This window comes from Harmonia axyridis, chromosome 2, assembly GCF_914767665.1.
Source record: "Harmonia axyridis chromosome 2, icHarAxyr1.1, whole genome shotgun sequence".
Classification (NCBI taxonomy): Eukaryota; Metazoa; Arthropoda; class Insecta; order Coleoptera; family Coccinellidae; genus Harmonia; species Harmonia axyridis.
Window position 1 is genome coordinate 3425388 of NC_059502.1, and position 23440 is coordinate 3448827.

Consider the following 23440-nt stretch of genomic DNA (forward strand, 5'->3'; position numbering starts at 1 on the left):
TTACAATGCGCAAAAAAATTAACGCACATTCTGAAAATCTCAATTTTAATGAAAGTTACATTGACTTTCTAACTTATTTTTTATGTTCTCTCGCGAAGGTTTTGAACGAAACAAGACACATTAAATGGAAGAAAAATTCAGGATTTCACCGAATCTTATGTGAAAGAAGAGAAATAAACAATTTTCAAAATACTGGAATGCTGATATGTGATTTAATACTTGGTATTTCAACCCCTCGCGTTAATTACAGCTCGGCAACGACGGTTCATACTCAAAATGAGTGATCTTAAAATGTTCTGATCTAATCCTTCCCAGATTTCTCTGGGTTGGATTCCTAAGTCATTAAGAGTACCTGGATGATTTTCTGAACTTCTCAGCCTTCTATTGAGGTTGTCCCAAACCTGCTAAATCGGATTGAGATCTGGACTTCTTGCTGGCCATTCCATTCGAGAGACTTCAACCTCTTCAAGGTACTCCTGAACGATGCGCGCACGATGGGGTCTGGCATTATCGTCCATAAAAATGAAATTTTCACCAATGTATGGGGCAAATGGCACTACATGCTCTTCACGAATGTTCCTTATATACCTATCAGCATTCATTGCTCCATTATCAACGACCACTAGGTCTGTGCGAGCAGTCAAAGATATTCCACCCCATACCATTATCATTGACAACACCTTCAAATGTAGAATAAATTTGAGATTTCCATAATGTGCGTAAATTTTTTTGCGCAGTGTATTTATTGTATTTTGACAATTATTTAAAATGAAAACCGTAGCGGATGCATTTTGTGAAGAACTCTCTACAACCCTGATTCTGTTCTGATGAACTAATGTATGATAATAAAATCACGTCTAGAGTTGAAAAATGACGTAATTCAATTTACACACAATCCCACACACTGAAATTTAATAAGATTTTTTCAGGTAAGTATTCATTTAGAATTCAGACTTCAACTTTCCCTATTGACAATTTCCTTGAAGCTATAGAGGAAATTAGTGCAAATTGAAGGTGATCCATACGCAGATATCGTTTGCGATATCTCAATTAATATTTTATCGAAAATTGCACCAATAGGCCATACGGTAAACTTTAGACTAATGTAAGTTGTTGCAAAATCAGATCACCGCAAATTGTATAATGCATCTCTCGTAAATTTATGGAAAATTAGTTTTCGAAAATAAGTTTTAACCCTTACCTATATTGCGAAATGGATTGAGATTGAATGTAAGAATACCTGTTGATGGGATTTAATCTAAGACTTGGTAAGTTTTTCGGTAATTTTCGATCAACCTCATTTGGATGACCACAACAACTTCCACATTCATGGAGCTATCGGTATAAAGTAAAAACATTAATTGAAATTTCCCAAAGAAATCTAATGTTTGTGCTGAAAATTTTTCTCATAAGTTTTTGAGTGAATTCGACTTTGTATTACTTATAACTCAAAAATTTGTGAGCAACTGATTTTACAGCATAAACATCAGATTCTTTGCAAAATTTCGCTTCATTTTTTGTTTACAGCTATGCTGCAAGAATGTGAATGTTATGATGGTTGATGAAAATTTTCGTTCGTTTCAAGAAAATGAAAATGAAAAAGTTTCATCATGCGCGTTTTCATCAGTTCATTCCCTTTCTCGAAAAAGGAAATAAAAAACGTACTATCCATTTGTCTCTAACCAATGCAGGTATTGAGATTCCAAAATCGACTTCGTATTTGAATTACTATATGTACTTACATAAAAGATTATTAAATTAGTGAATGAAACGTACCAAAGGGGTGAGAACGTTAGTATGGTAGGTTCTGAATACTCAGAATCAAGATTACATTATCTTATCTCATTCAATAAAATATTTTGGTAATAGATTCCCAATCATTCGCAAACGGTACTCTTACTTTTAGGCTATAAATTTGCAGCAGTATTAGGTTTGTGTTCCCTTTTGTGCATTTGGGAGGAAGAGGGTATGTTTGAACGGTTTTTTTGATCTATCTGATATATCATACGACTGTTTTTTATTTCAACATCGAATTAGTATACACTGAAGAACTTTTAAAATATATTTAGCGACGAGATTTTCATCTGCTTCATCAGGCCTAAAAAATACCAAAGATGACAAAAACATACAAAACAAAAACGGTAAAATTTACCTCTATGAATTTTATTCAGAAGTTTTATCATACGTTGGTATACAATTTTTAAGTTTACCAACTGTTTGGCATTTATTCGTTATCAAAATAAGGGGTGTTTTTTTAGAGCTGTAGAACTTTAAATTGCAATAAAACAACGATGGATTATTCGATTGACATGAAGTTTATTTATCCGCAAGATAATCTTGTGGCATTACATTTTAAATATGATTTCTGGCATATGACCGTCACGGCTGGCTCGGATGTAGTACAATCTGGACGTCCAATTTTCGATGACTTTTTCCAACATTTGTGGCCGTATATCGGCAATAACACGGCGAATGTTGTCTTCCAAATGGTCAAGGGCTTGTGGCTTATCCGCATAGACCAATGACTTTACATAGCCCCACAGAAAGTAGTCTAGCGGTGTTAAATCTCAAGATCTTGGAGGCGAACTCACAGGTCCAAAACGTGAAATTAGGCGGTCACCAAACGTGTCTTTCAATAAATCGATTGTGGCACGAGCTGTGTGACATGTTGCGCCGTCTTGTTGGAACCACAGCTTCTGGACATCATGGTTGTTCAATTCAGGAATGAAAAAGTAAGTAATCATGGCTCTATACCGATCACCATTGACTGTAACGTTCTGGCCATCATCGTTTTTGAAGAATTACGGACCAATGATTCCACCAGCTCATAAAGCGCACCAAACAGTCAGTTTTTCTGGATGTAACGGTGTTTCGACATACACTTGAGGATTAGCTTCACTCCAAATGCGGCAGTTTTGTTTGTTGACGTAGCCATTCAACCAGAAGTGCGCTTCATCGCTAATGGACGTAGTGCGCGATACGTATTCCGCACAGAACCATTATTTTCGTAATGAAATTGAACTATTTGCAAGCGTCGTTCAGGCGTGAGTCTATTCATGATGAATTGCCAAACCAAACTGAGAATAAATCACTCGACAGCTGTTAAATCGGTCGCCATATTGAACAGAAATGCCAACTTGAAGTTATATACCTCGAAAAAAAAACCCTTATTTTCTTCTGTTTCCCGTAGTTAAAATTTTTTTTACCCAATTCATAATGGTAAGTCGACTTGGGACTGCCTTACACTGCACCATTGTGACTGAAAACCAAAATGGCCGTTCTTTGAAAGGCGAATGAGCGCCTCCCCACCAAGTCATTACTCACCATTCTGTGACGTCATTTTTCCAACGCACACTTGTGATGAAAATATCTTTACGCAAAAACTGCAACATGAGTGTTTTCAGGAAATGGACACTTACATTTATCTTATCACATATTACTCACACATATTTTTGGAAAAGTTTTTCTTATGAAACGATCACATTACATCATTTTGAAATTTCATTCGATATTAATTGAGTTATAAATAAATGTCTCTAGGCAATCAAGAAAATCCAACTTTTTATTTTGATTCTTTCTAATTTCTGTGATACATTCTAGAAAATCATTATTTATATCAAACTATCAAATAAGATTAACAACAACGTTATTTTGATCTAACAACTATATAAAGCAGATATAATAAAAAATATTGTCTTATGAGCATTTGCAAAAACGTTGAGCGTACTTTAAAGGTACATACTTGCATCATATTAATATATACTATCATTTTTCAGATTATAACGGCAGTTGAAACAAATAAAAACTGATGAGATGGAGCAAGCATACACCGGAAGCCCAATTCAAGAAGTATGTATATGTATTTTGAACTAGATTAACGATCAACTTCGTACCAACAAATTGACAATACTAAGAATTGTTGATAACATATCAGAGAATTTATAAAATTATGCCGAGGGATTTAAAACATGGCTGGACAAACTTTTCAGAATCGTTTCCCATACATGTTCTATCTATCTATGGGATTTAAATCCTGCGAACGAGGTGGCCACGTCAAAACATTAATGTCTTGGGTTTGGGTATAAATATTGCAACTCTCAAAATGAGTATGTTGATAAATTATCGCAAAAAATGATGTTGACCTCATTTAAAGCTTATAAAATTGACTCATTTCATCGATTGAATCCATTTCATTGAAATCATTGAATCACCTCTCCTATATTTATATAATAACGAACGCTATAGAGTTGTAATAATACCTTGAGATAAAATCACTTAATTATTCTATAAGGGATTGTCGAAAAGCGATATCATCGATATCATTCATATCAACAAAACAATATGGGACAATTACTTCATCCTTTCGTATACTATACACTGTGTCCGTGAAGTATGGAACAAATTCATTTTTAGCCGAACAGACCATTCTAAGAAATAATCCTGAAACACGTCGATTTTTTATTTCAATTTACCGTATTTTGAAATAATCTAATATACAGGGTGAATTACTTTCGAGTAATGACGTCACCATTTTTTTTAAAGGAACACCCCCATTTTGTCTCAACTTTCCGATTACTCTAGCTGAGCTGATTCTAAAAATGTACCACATGTTGATTCCAATTGGTACAGGGTGGACAAAAATACAATAGTTTTGTGTGTGCTCATAAAGTAACGCGTAACATTCTTTATTAGTTCAATTAACAATATTATCAAAAATACTTATTGTCTAGCGGCAATAAACAAATAATGACATTTCACAAAAACTAGACGACTATGTTTTTTTTAGATTGATAAGAAATAATTTCTTTCATATTCTTTCTGCTAGACCTCAAGTACCAAACATGTTTGGAAACAGCTCATTTTTATTAATCTAAAAATGTTAAAAACTACAGGGTGTTACATTCAAACCAATTGCCGCTAGACAATAAGTATTTTTGATAATATTGTTAATTTAACTAATAAAGAATGTTACGCGTTACTTTATGAGCATACACAAAACTATTGTATTTTTTTTCCACCCTGTACCAATTGGAATCAACATGTGATACATTTTTGGAACCAGCTCGGCTAGAGTAATCGGAAAATTGAGACAAAATGGGGTGTTCCATTTAAAATAAATGACGGTGACGTCATTACTCGAAAGTAATTCACCCTGTATATTAGATTATTATTTTGAAATACGGTAAATTAAAATCAAAAATTGACGTGTTTCAGGATTATTTCTTAAAATGGTCTGTTTAGCTGAAAATGAATTTGTTCCATACTTTACGGACACAGTGTATAATATAAAATAATATATTGTGGATCAATAGCTATTCAAGAATTAAATCAATCATAAACACAATAAAGTCGAGGAACACAACCATAAAATCGAAAACATGTCAAAATAAAATTTTTCAACGTAAAGTCTAAGTTTGAAGTTATAGATTTAGAAATACCTAATATCTAACCATGGTTTTAAACCCCTCGATAAGCTGTTTAGGTTTTTTTTTTACATTGATATTTGTGGCTTTTTTCATAGGAATTCAGAAATCAGAAGTTCTACCTATGATAAAAGGGACAATGATCAACCAAAGTGTAATATTGATTAATCAATTATACCATCCTTCATTTACAGCTCTATAGATTTCGAAATGCTATTAACGGTCCAGAAGATATAGTTATACCTGAGAAACCTGAGAATCGAAGAGTTACTGACAAAACATATACGATTACATTTATCGTTATTGCTTTAATATTGGTGAGTTGATCATTTTCTATTCGGTACCTAATATACTATTTTCTAAAACAAGTTGCAGAATGGGCTCCTATTCCAACACGAATGCGAATGCGAGTGTTGGAATTGCCTTCTGCAACGAGTATTAGACGATATTTTCTCTATTTCCGTCAATTTTTCTGAGATATTGTCGAAATTCAATGAAAAATTCAGATTATACATCTTAGTGACATTTGCATTGTATCTTGGCAGTTGGTGTGACTGTTAAGAAAATTGACAGATTACGGAATTTGAATATGAATCGTACGTTTCAAGTTTTGAAATAATTTATAATTACGCATTGAACTCGTCAATATTGTCTGACGAAATCGATTTAACGACACCAGAATTAAGAGAAATATGCGAATATAATGTCGCAAATCATTTCACTAAATCCAAAAATTATATTGACAATTTGACGTATGTAGAATTTTGATAGGATTGGTAGACAACCACAGAACGAGAAATATCACTGAAAACAATGATGTAATGAGTTTATTACAGCACTGTTTTCAGAGCTGTAATGAACTCATTACGATACTGAAATAGAGAATATATTATTTCAGGTCTGCTTCATAGGTTACACTTTCATTAAGGCTGATCTGCGAACCTTAATGGGGTATGATAGTTGTGGAAATTTCTGTGGCTACAAAAATGAGAAATATGATGAATGGAGTTGCACAGGCAAAGATTACACGAATGAGAAGTAAGTTTCCAACATACCAAATATTGTAACACTCTGATATTTATATCAAAAATAAAAAAAATATTGTCTCTCGAGCACTATTGAATGGTATAATACCCATGTGGTTTTGATGAATTCCTCGTTCGTTGAATTTATCCGTTGGAGAACCACAGAACGTTTGAAATGACATCTAAACAAACATAGAGGACTTTGCGATAGAAAAATTTCGTACACTCCCAATGTATACAAATAATGTTTTTATACAAAAATTATGAATTCGAAAAGGCACTTGTCAGTTGAAGTAAAACCAAAACCAAAAATACATTTCAGATATTTGAAGATAATTGATCGAACTTACAATACCCCAGAAGAGAGATTCTGTCTTGCACATTGTCCACCACCATCAGCTGAGTAAGTTTTTCATATGGTAGTTAATTTTACACTAACATTTATCCCATTCTATGAACCCAATAGAAAATTGCAGATACCTTTAGATTACCTGATTACCATTAGTTTCAGAAAGTAATTTTTTCCAATAATCACATAAAAAATTCCACACTTCAGTGGAATAGACACCAAAGAGAATGATGGAAAAATTTTGGTTCATCTGATAAATAAGTTGATAGCAAAATAGACTTTCAAATCAACCATTGTTTTTGGCAACAGCCATACTTTTGGAATATGATAAATGTTAGCTTTTTTTTGTTGCATGATGCTTGTTCATCAATTCCAAAATTATTCATTTCAGATATTCCTGTGCAGACAATACAGTTGTAAGTACAATAGTTCAAAATAAATAGAAGGAGGGGGAGTTTTATAGTTGTCAGTTAAACCAATAGATTGATCTCAAAGAATTGATGTTTTTAGATAAATTTAATAATACAAACGAAGTTATTACATTGTTGAATGTTTATTCCTAAATATTTAATTTACTTTGGTCTATGGAGGGCTTACAGTATTCATTTAGTTCCGTAACCTCAAAAAAATCCAACAGAATTCATAAAAAAATTTCTTCAATTATCGGTCAATTACCTACATTAATTTTTTAGGATCCAGACGATGATATAATTGCTGGATGGTGGGTCGTTTTGTTATCATTAATTATTTGCTGTGGTAAGTATTTTCATTCAGACAATACTTCGATAAATTCTAGTGAATCGAGTGAAAAATGTGTTTGGCAATTGCTTAAAGTGAAAAAATATTTATCAGTTACTCAATAAGTTTCCATAAGAAACGTTATAATTTATTGAAAATTGACTCTAGCCCTTAAATAGATAAAAATACCAAAAAAACTTTTCCAATCCGTCTTTTTTACTTCTTTAGACAGTTTATAAAATTTCCGAAAGAGGTTGCTACATTTTAATAAAATCTCTATACGCTCTATTAGAGATGACCTCACACACCGTCATTTCAGTTCTCCTGTCAGCGTTCGGAATCCGAACAAACAAATTGTCATTCAAATTAGTACGGTGTCGTTGAAGAAATTGGCTTATTTTGATAAATAAGATTGTTTAAGGAACGATTTTACTATTTATTGATAGACAGAAGGAACGAGATTAATGCCAGTAAGTTTGAACTTGAAGTTCAACTAATAAACACGGCCTTTTACAAAATCTGGGGAATAATACAGGATTCAAACTTACTGGTATTAACCTCGTTCCTTCTGTCTATCAATTAATACTGAAATCGTTCCTCAAATACTCTTATTTATGAAAATAAGCCAATTCCTTCAACGACACCGTGCTAATTTGAATGACAATTTATTTATTTGGATTCCGAACACTGACAGGAGAAACCAAAAATGGCGGTGTGTGACGTCACACTGATAAAGCGTATTCCTTATGGATGACCATTGGAGGTTCAAATTGATTTTGGCGTTGTCCTACTTTGTATTCTTTATGAGATGAAACTATTTTGTCTTTTTCAACACATGAAATCTCAATTACGGTATATTATTAATCTTGAAATCATTTCAGGATTATGTTTGGGTACAATCCTCCTTTTCAAGTATGCAGTTGCTACCCTTGTTTGGAGTCTTCTCATTGGTGGTCTAAGCGTCCTTGCAATAGCAGCTTTAGCATGCTGGTAAGTTTCACTCCACATGAATAATAATTAGTTAACCAACTAGTTTATTAGTCAGTTGATCACAATAGCGTAACCCATAGACAAACGTAGTATAACATTTATTCTCTATTTCAGTATCGTAATGAGTTCGTTACAGTTCTAAAAGCAGTGCTGTAATGAACTCATTACAGCATCGTTTTCAGTTGTATTTCTCTTAATTCTGGTGGTGTTCAATCGATTTCGTCAGACATAATTCACGAATTCAATGCGTAATAGTAAATTATTTCAAAATTGAAACGTACGATTCATATTCAAATTCCGTAATCTGTCAATTTTCGTAACAGTCACACCAACTGCCAAGAAACAATGCAAATGTCACTAAGATGTATAATCTGAATTTTTCGACAATATCTCATAAAAATTGACTGAAATAGAGAAAATATCGTCTAATACTCGTTGCAGAAGGCAATTTCAATACTCGCATTCGCATTCGTATTGGAATAGGACCACATTCTGCAACTTGCTTTGGAATAGGTATACTATTTTCTTTCTTTGTCTATTATTTAACCTTACTTGGGTCGTTTTGATGTTTTGTTGCCACCATAGTAGCGTTTCGATCGATTTTTGCATTATTTTGTTATTCGCTCGTGGTTAAGTGTAAGGAACCAGAATGTAGTATTTTATGGACTTTTTCGTTAACCATAGATATAAATTACTCAATGAAAGGTTATATGAAAAGGTTTCCTTAGCCGTTACGTCATAAACAGATGCCATGACACATGACATGAGCTGTTTCACGCTAGATTCAAATGCTTCTTCAGGTTCCGCTTCTAAGAAGTTGAGAATCATACTGGCCAAAAATTTGATAGAAAAAATGTTATAACTAACCTTAAAACTTAAGTTACTTGCCGAAATAAGAATTCTTTCTTGAAATAATAGACGTATTAAAGCAGGGAATTTCAAAATCATCTACCTTATTGTAGAGAGCTATTAGAGGTTTGCAAGCAGAAGACTTTTTACTTTCATACATCTTAATAAATATATCAACACTTATGTACTTGTATCATAATAAATGTAATTTTTTCTTGAAGGATAACCTACTTTAAAGAAAATGGAGATCCTTATTACGAAAATACAGCCCATGGTTATCTTTCGCTGGCAATTCTATTGACCTTTTTTGTCATAATAATGGGACTTTTTCTCACATGCTTCATCAAGAGAGTTAAACTTATTATTCAACTGTTCGAAGAAGCTGCTAAAGCTGTTTTCGAAATACCTGGTTTGATCTATCTACCTATAATGGTGAGTGGTGAAGTTTATAGTGCAATTTATTAAAAAATTTACTCCAAGTTATTTTTTTGTCATCGAATAGAATACTTTTTTCATTTGCTTGATATCAAGTCAAGCTTAATACATTTCTTTGGATAACACCTGCCAAATGCTTTCTGGATCAAAAATATGGACCTCTTTGCCACCATGTATCACCATAGAACTTTAAAAGTCCACATAGATTTGACTTCTGCATTATCTCTATGTGTAAACAGTAGTCTCTTCTGTAAACATCGAAAATATAGGAGTGCATTAGCTTATGATAAATGAAAAAAGTGTTTTATTAGATATGAGTAATATATGGTTAAATTTAATCCGCAAGTTGAAGACCCACCCTGTATGTAAATGAATGAATATAACGAAGAACATTTTTTTTTCAGACTTTCGTAGCAGCAACCATTTCTGTTGTCATTTTCTTAACTCTAATCACATATATGAGTGCCGCAAGAACGCTTGTAGAAGTATCATCAAGTATGCCAATCGAGCTGGCATATGAGATCAACGGTGCCATGATATTTGCTATAATCTTGAATTGTTTCGTTTTTATCTGGATTTGGGTGTTTATGACTGGAGCTCAATATATGATCATCGCTGGCGCTATAGCTTCTTGGTTCTTCACAAGGTAGTTTTTCACAGTCTTTTCCTAATTGATTTTAGCTTATGATTACCTTGATATTCTGATTAGTACATAGGCGTTCAACTTTGCTTCCGCCGTTTGTTTTTCCGAATTTCGAGGCTTTATTGTAAAAAACTGGTTATACATTTATGATTCGAAGTATTGTCAATTGCTGGCCACTACTTTCTCCCATCTTTCGGGAAGCGTACGAATCCCGCATTGAAGAAACTGGTTATCTTTTGAAGCGATCCACGAATCGATCCAATTTTTTACTTCTTCACAAGACCGGAAGTGCTGATCAGCCAGGCCGTGAGTCATTGATCGGAACAAGGGATAGTCCGAGGTAGCAATGTCTGGAGAATCCAGCGGGTGGGGTAGAATTTCCCATTTCAACGTTTCCAAGTATGTCTTCACCACTTTCACAACATGGGGTCGAGCATTGTCATGCTGTAAAATCACTTTATCATGTATTGCGGCCGTTTTTCTTTCAATGCTAGGATCAAACACATTAATTGCATTCGATAACGATTGCCTGTGATTGTTTCAGTCGGTTTTAACAACTCATAATACACGACGCCGAGCTGGTCCCGCCAAATACTGAGCATGAACTTGGAACCGTAAATATTTGGTTTGGCCGTCGACGTGGAAACATAGCTGGGATATCCCCATGATTTTCTGCGCTTGGGATTATCGTAATTAACCCATTTTTCATCTCCAGTCACAATGCGATGAAGCAATCCCTTCCGTCTTTGCCTTGCAAGCAGCTGTTCACAAGCAAACTAACGCCGTTCAACATCTCTCGGCTTCAACTCGTAAGGCGCCTAATTTCCTTGTTTCTAAATCATGACTTTCAGGCGTTTTGAAATGGCTTGTTGCGTCACTCCCAAAGATCCTGCCAATTATTGTTGCGTTTGACACGAGTCTCGATCAAGTAATGCCTCCAATTCTGCGTCTTCGAAAACCTTCTCTCTTCGACGTCAAAATCACCGTTCTTGAAGCGTTAAAACCACTCTCGGCACGTTTTTTGATTAATAGGAGCCTCACCATAGGTATTTGAGAGCATTCGATGAGCTTCAATCGCAGATTCCTCCATATTGAAACAGAAAGAACTTTATGATGCAGATACAAATTGACTAATATTTCGATGGCGTTATGTTTACAAATACTTAAGCTTATTGTATGACTCCTATTTATTTCAACTGACATTTACCGTTAAAGAAATCTACTACAAAACGACGGGAGCAAAGTTTTACACCTTAATATATACCTACAGCTTTTACCAATTTTTTTTCATCTGGCATTTTCAAAAACTTCTATCTTTATTTTTTTAGGAATAAGTCTAACTTAGGTAGGCCATTGTGGATTTCCTTCATGGTATTCGTAAAGTTCCATTTGGGAACCGTATTCATCGGATCCTTGATAATTGCAGTTGTCATGTGCATCAAGGCTATACTGAAAGCCATGACAAACCGGAAAACACGTTGGATTATAAATTGCTGCTGCAATCCACTTATAGAGTTCTTGAAGCTGTTCTCCAAAAATAGTTACATTCAGACTGGTAGGCAATATTATTTGACATATTTTCAGTATTATCAATATTCTTTTGGGTCTAGATTTGAAGGAACAAGGTTCGTGAACAGAATAGTTGATCACAAAAATAGCAGATATCATTCTGCATCCTTATTGTACGAACCAAATAGAGATTGAAACACGTTCATATTTTAATAGTAAAGGATGTTTTTTTTTTTGAGCTATAGAACTTTAAATTGCAATAAAACAACGATGGATTATTCGATTGCATGAATTTTATTTATCCGCAAGATAATCTTGTGGCATTACATTTTAAATATGATTTCTGGCATATGACCGCCACGGCTGGCTCGGATGTAGTCCAATCTGGACGTCCAATTTTCGATGAATTTTTCCAACATTTGTGGCCGTATATCGGCAATAACACGGCGAATGTTGTCTTCCAAATGGTCAAGGGTTTGTGGCTTATCCGCATAGACCAATGACTTTACATAGCCCCACAGAAAGAAGTCTAGCTGTGTTAAATCACAAGATCTTGGAGGCCAATTCACAGGTCCATAGGCGGTCACCAAACGTGTCTTTCAATAAATCGATTGTGGCACGAGCTGTGTGACATGTTGCGCCGTCTTGTTGGAACCAAGCTCCTGGACATCATGGTTGTTCAATTCAGGAATGAAAAAGTTAGTATTCATGGCTCTATACCGATCACCATTGACTGTAACGTTCTGGCCATCATCGTTTTTGAAGAAGTACGGACCAATGATTCCACCAGCCCATAAAGCGCACCAAACAGTCAGTTTTTCTGGATGTGACGGTGTTTCGACATACACTTGAGGATTGGCTTCACTCCAAATGCGGCAGTTTTGTTTGTTGACATAGCCATTCAACCAGAAGTGCGCTTCATCTCCAAACAAAATAAAATGGACGTAGTGCGCGATACGTATTCCGCAGAGAACCATTATTTTCGAAATGAAATTGCACTATTTGCAAGTGTTGTTCAGGCGCGGGTCTATTCATGATGAATTGCCAAACCAAACTGAGAATAAATCACTTGACAGCTGTTAAATCGGTCGCCATCTTGAACAGTAATGCCAACTTAAAGTTATATACCTCGAAAAAAAACACCCTATACCTAATTGGTCAAAGAGTACCAGGCTTTCTGATTCCTAAGGAGTTACATATCGAACAAATGTCTCATCTGATAATGAGATGTTGATCAAGTTTCAGCGCTTAATACATTTTTTTCCAGCAATGCATGGTCAGCCATTCTTCAAATCCGGAAGACGAGCTTTGCAACTGTTAGTTTCGAATGCAGAAAATGTCATTGCCATCAACTCTATCGGAGATTTCGTCCTAGCCATGGCTCAAATTTTACTCATCATCGTTGGCACAGCTATAGCGTGTCTGATAGCTAAGGTGAATTATATGATCGAGCCGATAACAAAAAAAAAATTGTTTGCACGGACCAGCTTTCCAACTGAAGGTTGGCGAGTGATTTTAACGATGCTTATATTAGGCCAATTGAAAAGTCCCCGGTCTGATGCACAGATGGCGGTGCTAGTATTAAATCCATATGATTTATAATTAGTACCAATCTTCAAACGATACGAGTCAAAACTTGACAGCAGTCCGACCATTAGTTTGTGAGATATTGCGTTGTGAGTGTAGCTACTTTTGTTATTTGGAAAAATATGGAAAAAAAGAATTTCGTGTGTTGATAAAATATTGCTTTTTGAAAGGAAAACATACAGTTGAAGCAAAATCTTGGCTTGATGGAGAGTTTCCAGGGTCTGTACCAGGAAAATCAACCATCATTGATTGGTATTCTAAGTTTAAACGTGGTGAAATGAGCACCGAAGGCGGCAAACGCAGTGGACGCCTAAAAGAGGCTGTCACCGACGAAAAAATCAAAATATTCACAAAATAATTTTGAATGACCGTAAAGTGGAGTTGATCGAGATAGCAGACATTGTGAAGATACCATCTGAACGTGTACATCATATCATTCAGGAATATTTGTACATGAGAAAGCTGTGTGCAAAATGAGTGCCGCGCGAGCTCACAATCGATCAAAAGCAACAACGTCTTAATGATTCTGATCAGTGTTTGAAGCTGTTTAAGTGCAATAAACCTGAATTTTTGCGTCGATATGTGACAATGGTAGAAACATGGCTCCATTATTTCACTCCGGAGTCCAATCGGTAGACAACAGAGTGGACTGTATACGATAAATCGAATCCAAAGCGAGGAAAAACACAACAGTCAGCTGGCAAGGTTATTGCATCAGTAAGCTGTAATGCGCAAGGTTTAATATTCATAGATTACCTCCAAAAGAGCCAGATCATCAACAGCGTTTATTATATAGCGTTATTGGATCGTTTGAAGGATGAACTCGTTGAAAAACGGCCCCATTTAAAAAAAACAGGTGCTGTTTCATCAAAACAATGCGCCGTGTCACAAATCAATGAAAACAATGGCAAAATTGCATGAAGTGGGCTTCGAATTGCTTCTGCATCCACCGTATTCGCCAGATCTAGCCCCCAGAGACTTTTTCCTTTTCTCAGACCTCAACAAAATGCTCGCTTAGAAAGAAATTTAGCGCCAATGAAGAAGTAATCGCCGAAACTGAGGCCTATTTTGAAGCGAAAGACAAATCGTACTACAAAAATGGTATCGAAAAGTTGGAAGATCGCTATAATCGCTGTATCGCCCTCGAAGGCAACTATGTTGAATAATAAAATCGAATTGTGTCAAAAAAAAAAATGTGTTTCACTATGGTAGACCGGGGACTTTTCAATTGGCCTGTTATATTGAACCAAATTTAATTTCTTTATTCTTTCTTAGAAAATTGCAATTTCATTTTTGATTCATTGAAGTATCATGCATAACTCCACAAATGATTTTACATATTTCGTTTTAGGCAACAGGAAATGAACAATGGGCTATCATTGGTTCCCTTTGTTTCTGTCTTATAACATACATGGTTATATCATTCTTCGGCATATTCGAAGTGAGTAGACGCAAGATATTTCATTTTTTTCAGCTTGCTCTAAATATCTCAAACTTCTCAGTAAAACATTCATCCAAAAAATTTCGTTGAACTTTTTAGAAAGAAAAATCCATATCTATATTCGTATCCTACAAGTTCAGCTTAAGATAAGGTCATTATCTGAATGGATGAACGCTTTTACAGGGTGAATTCAAAAATAAATGAGTAGATGAGCAATCGTAAAAAACATCCTGACAATAGTTCTTCTCCCATTTCCTTTTCCTTTTAAATATCTTTCGGTTTTGTGAGTCTTCTTCTCATCAAATGTAACTTAATTTTTTTAGGCAACGATAGATTCAATCTTCATGTGCTTCTGTGAAGATTCTTTACTTAATGATGGCATGGCCAGGCCTTATTTCATGAGCAAGGAGCTACGTAAGATAATAGAAAAGAGCAAGGGTCTCGTTCCTGATAAGAAAAACTGAACAAAAATCACATTTAATTTATTATCCAATAATAAGAGTAAGATGTATAAAATATTTAAAATATGTTTTAGACGTCTTGGATTAGATGAATTTTTGAAATATTTTTGTATTGATTGAAAAATGGCTGCGAATAAACTCTTTTCTATGTTTTAATTTTGTCATTATAACCAATTTTAATTCTTATTAGAAAACCCTTTATTGAAATCGAGTAATTGTATGAGGGATATCAAAATGATTCCCGGCTCAACTAAGTGATATATAATGTTATTAGAATGAAATATTGCTGTACATCTTTTCGCATCACACATTAACATAAATCAAAAATTAATTCTTTGATTTTTTTTACTACCTATATTTGGACTAACCGACTAAAATTGAATAGCTAAAATCTCAATATTATGGATTTGCATTATATTACACAAATATCTGGTAAAATAAAAGTTCTGCAAGTTGTTGGCCGCATGTGTTAATTCAGTTCCCAAGCTGGTAGAGTCGGTTTTTCACATTTTGCCAGTTTTTCGAAAATATCTGTTAAGTTGTCACCACTTTGTGCTGCTAGTTTCCTTAAAAACAGCAGGAATTGTTGAAAATCCATCCGTCGAGTGCTGTGAAAACTCAAGTTAAAGAAATTAGTCTGAAAAATGTGATGTAATTCAAAGGAAGAAAAAGTACAAAAAATATTGAATGAAATTCCTAAAAATAAATATTTTCCTTCATTTGTAAAATTCTAATTATGAAATCAGAAATTGGAGAAAAATGTTATTCAAATTCTGAAAATTCTGAAATTATTCATCAGAAATATAATATATCAATACTTACCCGAATTTAAGGAAAAGAATTCCAGTATCTGTTGTAGTTATTCGATTCATGTCTAAAATTCTAGCTTGCTCTAACCACAAATCTAGCTGTTTCAAACTAATCCCATTGGTGTCATTTTCTTTGCTTTTATATTCGGAAAACTCAATGAATTTGGTTCTTAAATTGGTTTCGTTCTGATTTTCCATTGACATTAGGTATTTGTTGCTTAGCAATGCAACATTTTGAGCAAAGTATTGATAAAACTGATAAAATTAATAAAACTTGCATAAAGTGTGACAAATTCTTCTTTACAAGTCTTCATTATTATTCAAGGAATGAAAAGTTATTATTTTTCTATGATTTGGGATATTCTACATAATAGGATTGAATGAGTTCTATGGTTCTCAATCAATATGAAATATCCTTCTGATCAAACATAAATTTAAAAATCAGTATCAAAATAACGAAAAATTTAATGGGCATCGTATGATTGAAAGATTTAAAAAATTGTGTAAATAATAAACTTCGTCTGATTTAACTGGGGCTGAGGAAGAAGAAGAAAATCTAATAACCCTCTGAATCACAGAATATTTTTCAGAGCATAGAATGATTTGTTTCGAATATTTTGGTTATTTGTAGGGAGAGTCAAAGAATAGCATTTGTTTCCAATAAAAATGTAAATTTCAAAAAGAAGAATTGTTATTTTTGTATAACTTTTCGTTTCTTGGGAACAATTTTTCCAACGAAGTGTTGAAGTAACTCTATGTTTTCATTGCCAGACATTTTTCAGGATGATTGAGTAAGTACATAAAATTATATGAATGAAGATTTGGATAGACGCTCGAAAGATTCTGATTTCAAGTCAGTTCTTCCTCAATTTTTGGGTTTTAAATAACATTTATAAACATGAAAAAGTTTCTAGGGTTATAATTATAAATAATAAAGAAAAATTCTGCCTCACATCGTTTATTTATATCTTTTAGTAATCAATTAATCATTCGAAGCTATTTATAAATTTATGAATGAAGTGAATTGGTATGCAGATATTATACGAAAAACCTTTAAAGATGGCTCAAGTTGTTTGTATCTGGCTCAAACATTCAAAAAATGTTTTCCTCATAATCAAAATGAAATTCATCAGAAATATTTCAATTTTCTATCGAAATGAATTACAGAAATTACCTAATAAATATAACTCATTACAAACTGATAAGTTATCGGTTTAATCTGATAGTCCATCAATAAGACAACACACAATTAGAATCGACAATTCTATCCTGAAAAAATTCAAAGTAGAAACACGAAATCAAGGAAGTATACCCACCAGTGCGCAAAATCGTAAAATTCGCAAATGTGTACTGAATCATTATTTCGAAGAACGCTAGATAGTTGAGTGATCCAAGAGAAATTCTCTGAATATTTTGTTTGTAAACACTCCACAGGTGACTACAGAACAAGGATATCTATCTAATACTGGAAATTTTTTAAGAAAACCGCATCGCTTCAAAAAATGTAAGTTTAACTGAATAATCTAGTAATTTAATTTTCCGTGATTATAAAATAGAGAAAATCGAAAGGTTGTCAATATTTTTTCATATAAAACTGACAGTGCCCTGAAAAACTGTATTGCTTCTAAAGATTCCTGAGATATATTCCCAAAAATTTGAATATGATGTTCATAGTGTTTTCACGATATATGAGACATCTTCTTCCCCTTGCTAAAATTAAGATTTTGCAGAAAAAGGGAAAAAAATTCGCACCAACCCATGTATACATTTCGAAAAAAATTAAAATAAGCTAATACATTAAAAAACTTCTCTAATATATATTTCTTCTGCGGAATTTTTCCCATTTATTCGATAAAACTGAATCCATTTCAAGGTATACCTATATTTTCTTCGAATCTTTTGTGCCCTCGTTGCGTGAATCGATTATTTTGCGCATGTTGAGTCCTAACATCAAGAGCGTGTGAAAATTCTACGTATAATTTTAGGAATGGCATCATTCATCTGTTTATCAAAATGTATTGCTGGCGTTTCTATTTTCATAGATACGAATTCTGGAATAAATATTTGTATTATTATAGCTTTATTTTAGGATTGTTGGAAAACTATTGAGGAATTTTCAGAATTTCCTTATATTACCTTTCATTTTTTCACTTCCGAAATCAATAATGATATCATTGCTAACTTTGTGTATTTACAAAAACAAATATTACCTCATATTTAGTTGAATTATAATTATGAAGAAAGCTTTTTGTTGTTGGATATTTATTGAACAAAAAAACCTTGAATAATTCGTAGATTAGAATGAGATTCACACCTATGTGTAATTTCTATTTATAGACATCATTTTCAGCATTAAATATTTAGTACCTATTTAGGTAGATAGTTGATATCATTCAAACAAGTACTAAGACCACAGCAAAGTTTTCTTGAGTAAAGATAAAGAGAATTTTTTTTTCGAGTTTTATAAATAACGTCATATTTTGGAATATTTGAGAACATTTTTTTTGTGAATAGGAAAAATATAATCGAAACATTTCCAGCCAAACTCTTCCAAATTCGCTACTAACTGAAAGCATCTCGAATACTATAAGACTTAAAGAAAAAACTTCAAGGATCGTTTTAGAGATATAGAGGAGTGTTTGTGTTTTTTAAATAGAACATCCTATGATGAATGACTTGATTTCAATTATACAATAGACACAAAATGAATTAAATCTCGAAATAAATGAAAAAAAAATTATATTGTTTAGTGTTTCATCAAAAGAACGAAGCTCAAAAACTCAATATTTTTGAAACGGATGGCATTTTTGAAAAACGGTAAAGGAATGCTTTTCGACAAAAAAAGCAGCCTTCAAAACTATATGATGTTCCAATTAAAAAACACCAACTCTCCTCCATATCTCATATAAACCATAAAAATCACTAAGAAAAAAGTTTTAGAAATTTTTGAAATATCTCTAAGAGAAACCAAGATATAGCGAAATATTTGAACAGTCATTTTTCAGAAAACGCCCTGTAATTTGGGTAAAAACGATATTTCTATGATCCGCTTTGTGATATCTTATTATTTTGGAAAAAAAATTGGGAGTCCTTGAAGATTTTTTCTCTTTGTCTTATGAAGGGTGTTTTTTTAGAGCTATAGAACTTTAAATGGCGATAAAACAACGATGGATTATTCAATTGACATGAATTTTATTTATCCGCAAGATAATCTTGTGGCATTACATTTTAAATATGATTTCTGGCATATGACCGCCACGGCTGGCTCGGATGTACTCCAATCTGGACGTCCAATTTTCGATGACTTTTCTCAACATTTGTGGCCGTATATCGGCAATAACACGGCGAATGTTGTCTTCCAAATGGTCAAGGGTTTGTGGCTTATCCGCATAGACCAATGACTTTACATAGCTTCACAGGCCAATTCACAGGTCCAAAACGTGAAATTAGGCGGTAACCAAACGTGTCTTTCAATAAATCGATTGTGGCACGAGCTGTGTGACATGTTGCGCCGTCTTGTTGTAACCACAGCTCCTGGACATCATGGTTGTTCAATTCAGGAATGAAAAAGTTAGTAATCATGGCTCTATACCGATCACCATTGACTGTAACGTTCTGGCCATCATCGTTTTTGAAGAAGTACGGATCAATGATTCCACCAGCCCATAAAGCGCATCAAATAGTCAGTTTTTCTGGATGTAACGTTGTTTCGACATACACTTGAGGATAAGCTTCACGCCAAATGCGACAATTTTGTTTGTTGACGTAGCCATTCAACCAGAAGTGCGCTTCATCGCTAAACAAAATAAAATGGACCTAGTGCGCGATACGTATTCCGCACAGAACCATTATTTTCGAAATAAAATTGCACTATTTGCAAGCGTTGTTCAGACGTGAGTCTATTCATGATGAATTGCCAAACCAAACTGAGAATAAATCACTTGACAGCTGTTAAATCGGTCGCCATCTTGAACAGTAATGCCAACTTAAAGATATATACCTCGAAAAAAACACCCGTTAGTTCTCGAAATGCTTTCAGTGACCATCGAATTTGGGACACCCTGTACTTCTAATGTCAATCAACGAAATCAATCGAGGTATCCAGGTCTCAAACGAAATCAATCACATAACACATTCTTCTTCTTCTTTTAGAACCATGACCGACCAAACAGCAGATAACCAGGCGGAGCAAAGACTCGCAGATTTGAAGCTTGAAAACGGTCCAGCAACTCCAGAACCTCCAAAATCCGAGACTCCACAACCACCTGCAGCAAATGGAACAGCAGAAACGGCAAGTTTCTCGGATAAGTTCAAAACCTTCGCCAAGTTCGGTGATCCTAAATCTGACGGGAAACAGATAACCCTTTCCAACAGTGACAAGTGGATGAAGCAGGCAAAAGTGATAGATGGAAAGAAGATAACCACGACAGACACTGGTATATATTTCAAGAAGTTGAAGAGCCAGAAAGTTGGAATAGCCGATTACAACAAGTTCTTGGACGATCTGGCCAAAGCGAAGAAGATGGGAGTGGAGGAGATCAAAAATAAAATGGCGGGGTGTGGATCGCCAAGTCATCATGGGGTTGGGGTAAGTTAAAGAAAAATTGGATGAGCTATAAGATTAATTAATTTAGATCCAAGATCCTTCGCGGAATATAGATAAAGTGTTTTGGTTGACGAAATAGGTCTTTTATATAGTCCATTAGTTCATAGTAAGATGCATAGAAAACCTGGTGTGTCTACTTATTCCTGTTAAACTTTCAGACAAAACGGGAGATTTTACAGATTTATACCTATATACTTGATTTCAAGGGATCACGTCTTTTTCAGATGGCGCATACATCGTTTATATTTGACATTTCTCTCGATTCTCGGCTCTCCTGACCTTTGAGTATAGAACAACAATATTCTATATTCTATGCTTGTAACACTCTTCTATACTCTGTCATTATATCCCATTCATTTAATCAAAAGTTCGATGTTAACTGAATTGTAGTTTATTGTGAAAGTTTGTAAAATCTAAAATCAGTATTTCATTTTCAAACGGCGCCAGGCAGATAGCGGGAATTCGAAAATTACAGAAGATTGCCACCTTACAGAACTCTGGTGAAGCAGAACACCAAAGTCTGAAACAGAATCGAATCAGTACACACACCAAGGATTCTATGCATCTTAGTTCATAGTTCTTCCAAAAGTTCTATGGTTCACGAATTAGTTCTCCATAGAGTTCGTTAGTTCAAGAATTTACCTCCTCTCCAGCTTCCACTTTATTTGCAAATTTGTTTTTTATGGATATAGGGTATTGGTTGGCGAACTATTTACTTATAGAGTTAGATAGTTCAAAAGCTAGCATGCTGAGGGCATGTCCAATATTCTTTTTCCGTGCTAGTTCAAAGTTGATAACTCGCGAGCTAGTTCTTTTATAAATGACATCAGTTCAAAGCCTAGTTCAATTGATTTCTATTGAGACGTTCAATTCGCACTGCCTGGCACTTTGAGTTGAAGAAGTTCATGATAATTCCATATTTTCAAAGGTGAGCTCTTTGAGGAAGTGTTAGTTTTTGAAATGGTTCTCTTATAAAGCTTATTAATTCGCAAAATAGTTCTTATGAAGAAACTAGTTTTTGAATCGATATTTGAAGAACTATTTCTTCTAATGGACTTCTTTAGTTAAGGTATTAGTTATGATGGATTTATGCACCAGTCCTAAGAACTAAGACTAAACCTAAGAACTAAGAATTGAACGCTAACAAATCAATGAGGGCGTTTATGCACGTTTCCTAAGAACTAACAACTAATCGTGGATTTATGCACCGTACCTTAGTTAACAGTTGGCCTGCTAGTGTAGTAGGATTTATGCACCGTACCTAAGAACTAAGGACTAAGAACTAAGGACTAAGAACTAAACCTAAGAATTCAGTGGCGTTTATGCACTCTCTTGTTAGTTCTTAGTTAATGGTGGATTTATGCACCGTACCTAAGAACTAAGGACTATGAACTAAGAACTAAACCTAAGAATTCAGTGGCGTTTATGCACTCTCTTGTTAGTTCTTAGTTAAGGCATGCGCGCGTGCTCGAACTACTTTCTATTTGTTCTATACTTTGATGTTTGACATTGATATTTATTGTGAAATAATCAAATTTAATTTTTTCAAATATACCTAATACTTTTCATCGATAAACACGAATAAAGAACATAAAATGATAGAAACTGGTACTCGTTAATATTGAAATTCTATGCGGCGCACGTGCACTTCTATATTTTACCTGAGCCCTTAGTTCTTAGTTAACAGTTGGCCTGTTAGTGTTAGTTCTTAGTTCTTAGAAAACGTGCATAAACGCCCTCATTGATTTGTTAGCGTTCAATTCTTAGGTCTTAGTTCTTAGGTTTAGTCTTAGTTCTTAGGACTGGTGCATAAATCCACCATTAGTCTACCTAGTTTTTTATGAAGTTCATTATTCTGAGGTGTTTGTCATTTCTCGAACTTGATACTTCATTAATAGAAGATAGAAGGAATACGAAACTAAATGAGTATAGAAACAATAATTCTCAAAAAAAAACATTATTATGATTGTTAATATTTTCATAATTTAAATTGGGTATACATAGATGTTGTTATATTTTTTTTCAGGCAGTGAAGGCCACAAGTACTGTTGAACGACTGACCGACACTTCGAAGTACACAGGATCACACAAACAACGATTCGACGAAACAGGAAAAGGCAAAGGCATAACCGGAAGGAAAGATATGCCAGACACTTCCGGTTATGTGCAAGGATTCACCAAAAAGAATTAAGGATGAGAGAGGAAAATGAATGGAAGAGTTGTTTATACTCATTTCAAGTTGATGAGATTAATAAAAAAACCGATATTTTGATTCGTACTCGAGAAATGTGAAAATAGATGCAGATAAAAATGATATTAAATTTTAATTATTGAAAAAAAAATTTTGAACATGACCAAGAAATAGTTCATTGATGATAACAAATATTTTTTGTACTTAACTGATTTATTTAAAAGGAAAGAATGTATTCTGAATTTCTTCCATAATAATATGAGGATTTTTTCTTGGATTAGATCATTGTCCCTAGAAGATTTTCTTTATTTTGGGTATTTATAAAGTTGGCGATGTATAGAATATAAGTTTATATTATAAATAAAGAACATTTATATTTCTCAT

At 34.0% G+C, this 23440-nt stretch overlaps 3 protein-coding genes across 6 annotated transcripts; 2 read left to right on the plus strand and 1 right to left on the minus strand.

Moving 5' to 3' along the window:
* Nucleotides 1–1092: 1092 nt before the first annotated feature.
* Nucleotides 1093–15606, plus strand: LOC123672657 (choline transporter-like protein 1). Of its 3 annotated transcripts, XM_045606856.1 has the most exons (15): nt 1093–1215; nt 1250–1268; nt 3777–3849; nt 5618–5740; nt 6322–6461; nt 6771–6851; nt 7189–7213; nt 7490–7553; nt 8417–8525; nt 9596–9806; nt 10214–10455; nt 11781–12007; nt 13229–13395; nt 14900–14989; nt 15313–15606. In XM_045606856.1, the coding sequence occupies exons 3-15, from the start codon at nt 3814–3816 to the stop codon at nt 15451–15453; spliced, it is 1656 nt and encodes a 551-aa protein (XP_045462812.1). In that variant the 5' UTR covers nt 1093–1215; nt 1250–1268; nt 3777–3813; the 3' UTR covers nt 15454–15606. The 3 variants fall into 3 exon arrangements, with proteins under 3 accessions (XP_045462812.1, XP_045462811.1, XP_045462813.1); XM_045606855.1 differs by lacking the exons at nt 1093–1215; nt 1250–1268 and adding an exon at nt 1875–1966; XM_045606857.1 differs by lacking the exons at nt 1093–1215; nt 1250–1268 and adding an exon at nt 1891–1930.
* A 120-nt stretch (nt 15607–15726) lies between these two features.
* Nucleotides 15727–16515, minus strand: LOC123672658 (tubulin polymerization-promoting protein homolog). The gene is made up of 2 exons (XM_045606858.1): nt 16273–16515; nt 15727–16058 (listed from the first exon to the last, which is right to left on the minus strand). The coding sequence occupies exons 1-2, from the start codon at nt 16461–16463 to the stop codon at nt 15920–15922; spliced, it is 330 nt and encodes a 109-aa protein (XP_045462814.1). The 5' UTR covers nt 16464–16515; the 3' UTR covers nt 15727–15919.
* Nucleotides 16516–16852: 337 nt separating this feature from the next.
* On the plus strand, nt 16853–23435 carry LOC123672659 (tubulin polymerization-promoting protein homolog). 2 transcript variants are annotated; one of them, XM_045606859.1, is made up of 3 exons: nt 16853–17050; nt 20412–20847; nt 22892–23435. In XM_045606859.1, the coding sequence occupies exons 1-3, from the start codon at nt 17043–17045 to the stop codon at nt 23054–23056; spliced, it is 609 nt and encodes a 202-aa protein (XP_045462815.1). In that variant the 5' UTR covers nt 16853–17042; the 3' UTR covers nt 23057–23435. The 2 variants fall into 2 exon arrangements, with proteins under 2 accessions (XP_045462815.1, XP_045462816.1); XM_045606860.1 differs by lacking the exon at nt 16853–17050 and adding an exon at nt 17519–17763.
* The last annotated feature ends 5 nt before the right edge of the window (nt 23436–23440 follow it).

Excerpts from the sequence above, each read along its gene's own strand:
- LOC123672659 (XM_045606859.1), top strand. Across the intron at positions 20,848-22,891 it reads CAAGTCATCATGGGGTTGGG|GCAGTGAAGGCCACAAGTAC; the intron begins GTAAGTTAAAGA and ends ATTTTTTTTCAG.
- LOC123672657 (XM_045606856.1), top strand. The coding sequence starts at position 3,814 with ATGGAGCAAGCATACACCGGAAGCCCAATTCAAGAA. Across the intron at positions 7,214-7,489 it reads CCTGTGCAGACAATACAGTT|GATCCAGACGATGATATAAT; the intron begins GTAAGTACAATA and ends TTAATTTTTTAG. Across the intron at positions 9,807-10,213 it reads TGATCTATCTACCTATAATG|ACTTTCGTAGCAGCAACCAT; the intron begins GTGAGTGGTGAA and ends TTTTTTTTTCAG.
- LOC123672658 (XM_045606858.1), bottom strand. The coding sequence starts at position 16,463 with ATGTCAATGGAAAATCAGAACGAAACCAATTTAAGAACCAAATTCATT. Across the intron at positions 16,059-16,272 it reads ATTCTTTTCCTTAAATTCGG|CACTCGACGGATGGATTTTC; the intron begins GTAAGTATTGAT and ends GAGTTTTCACAG.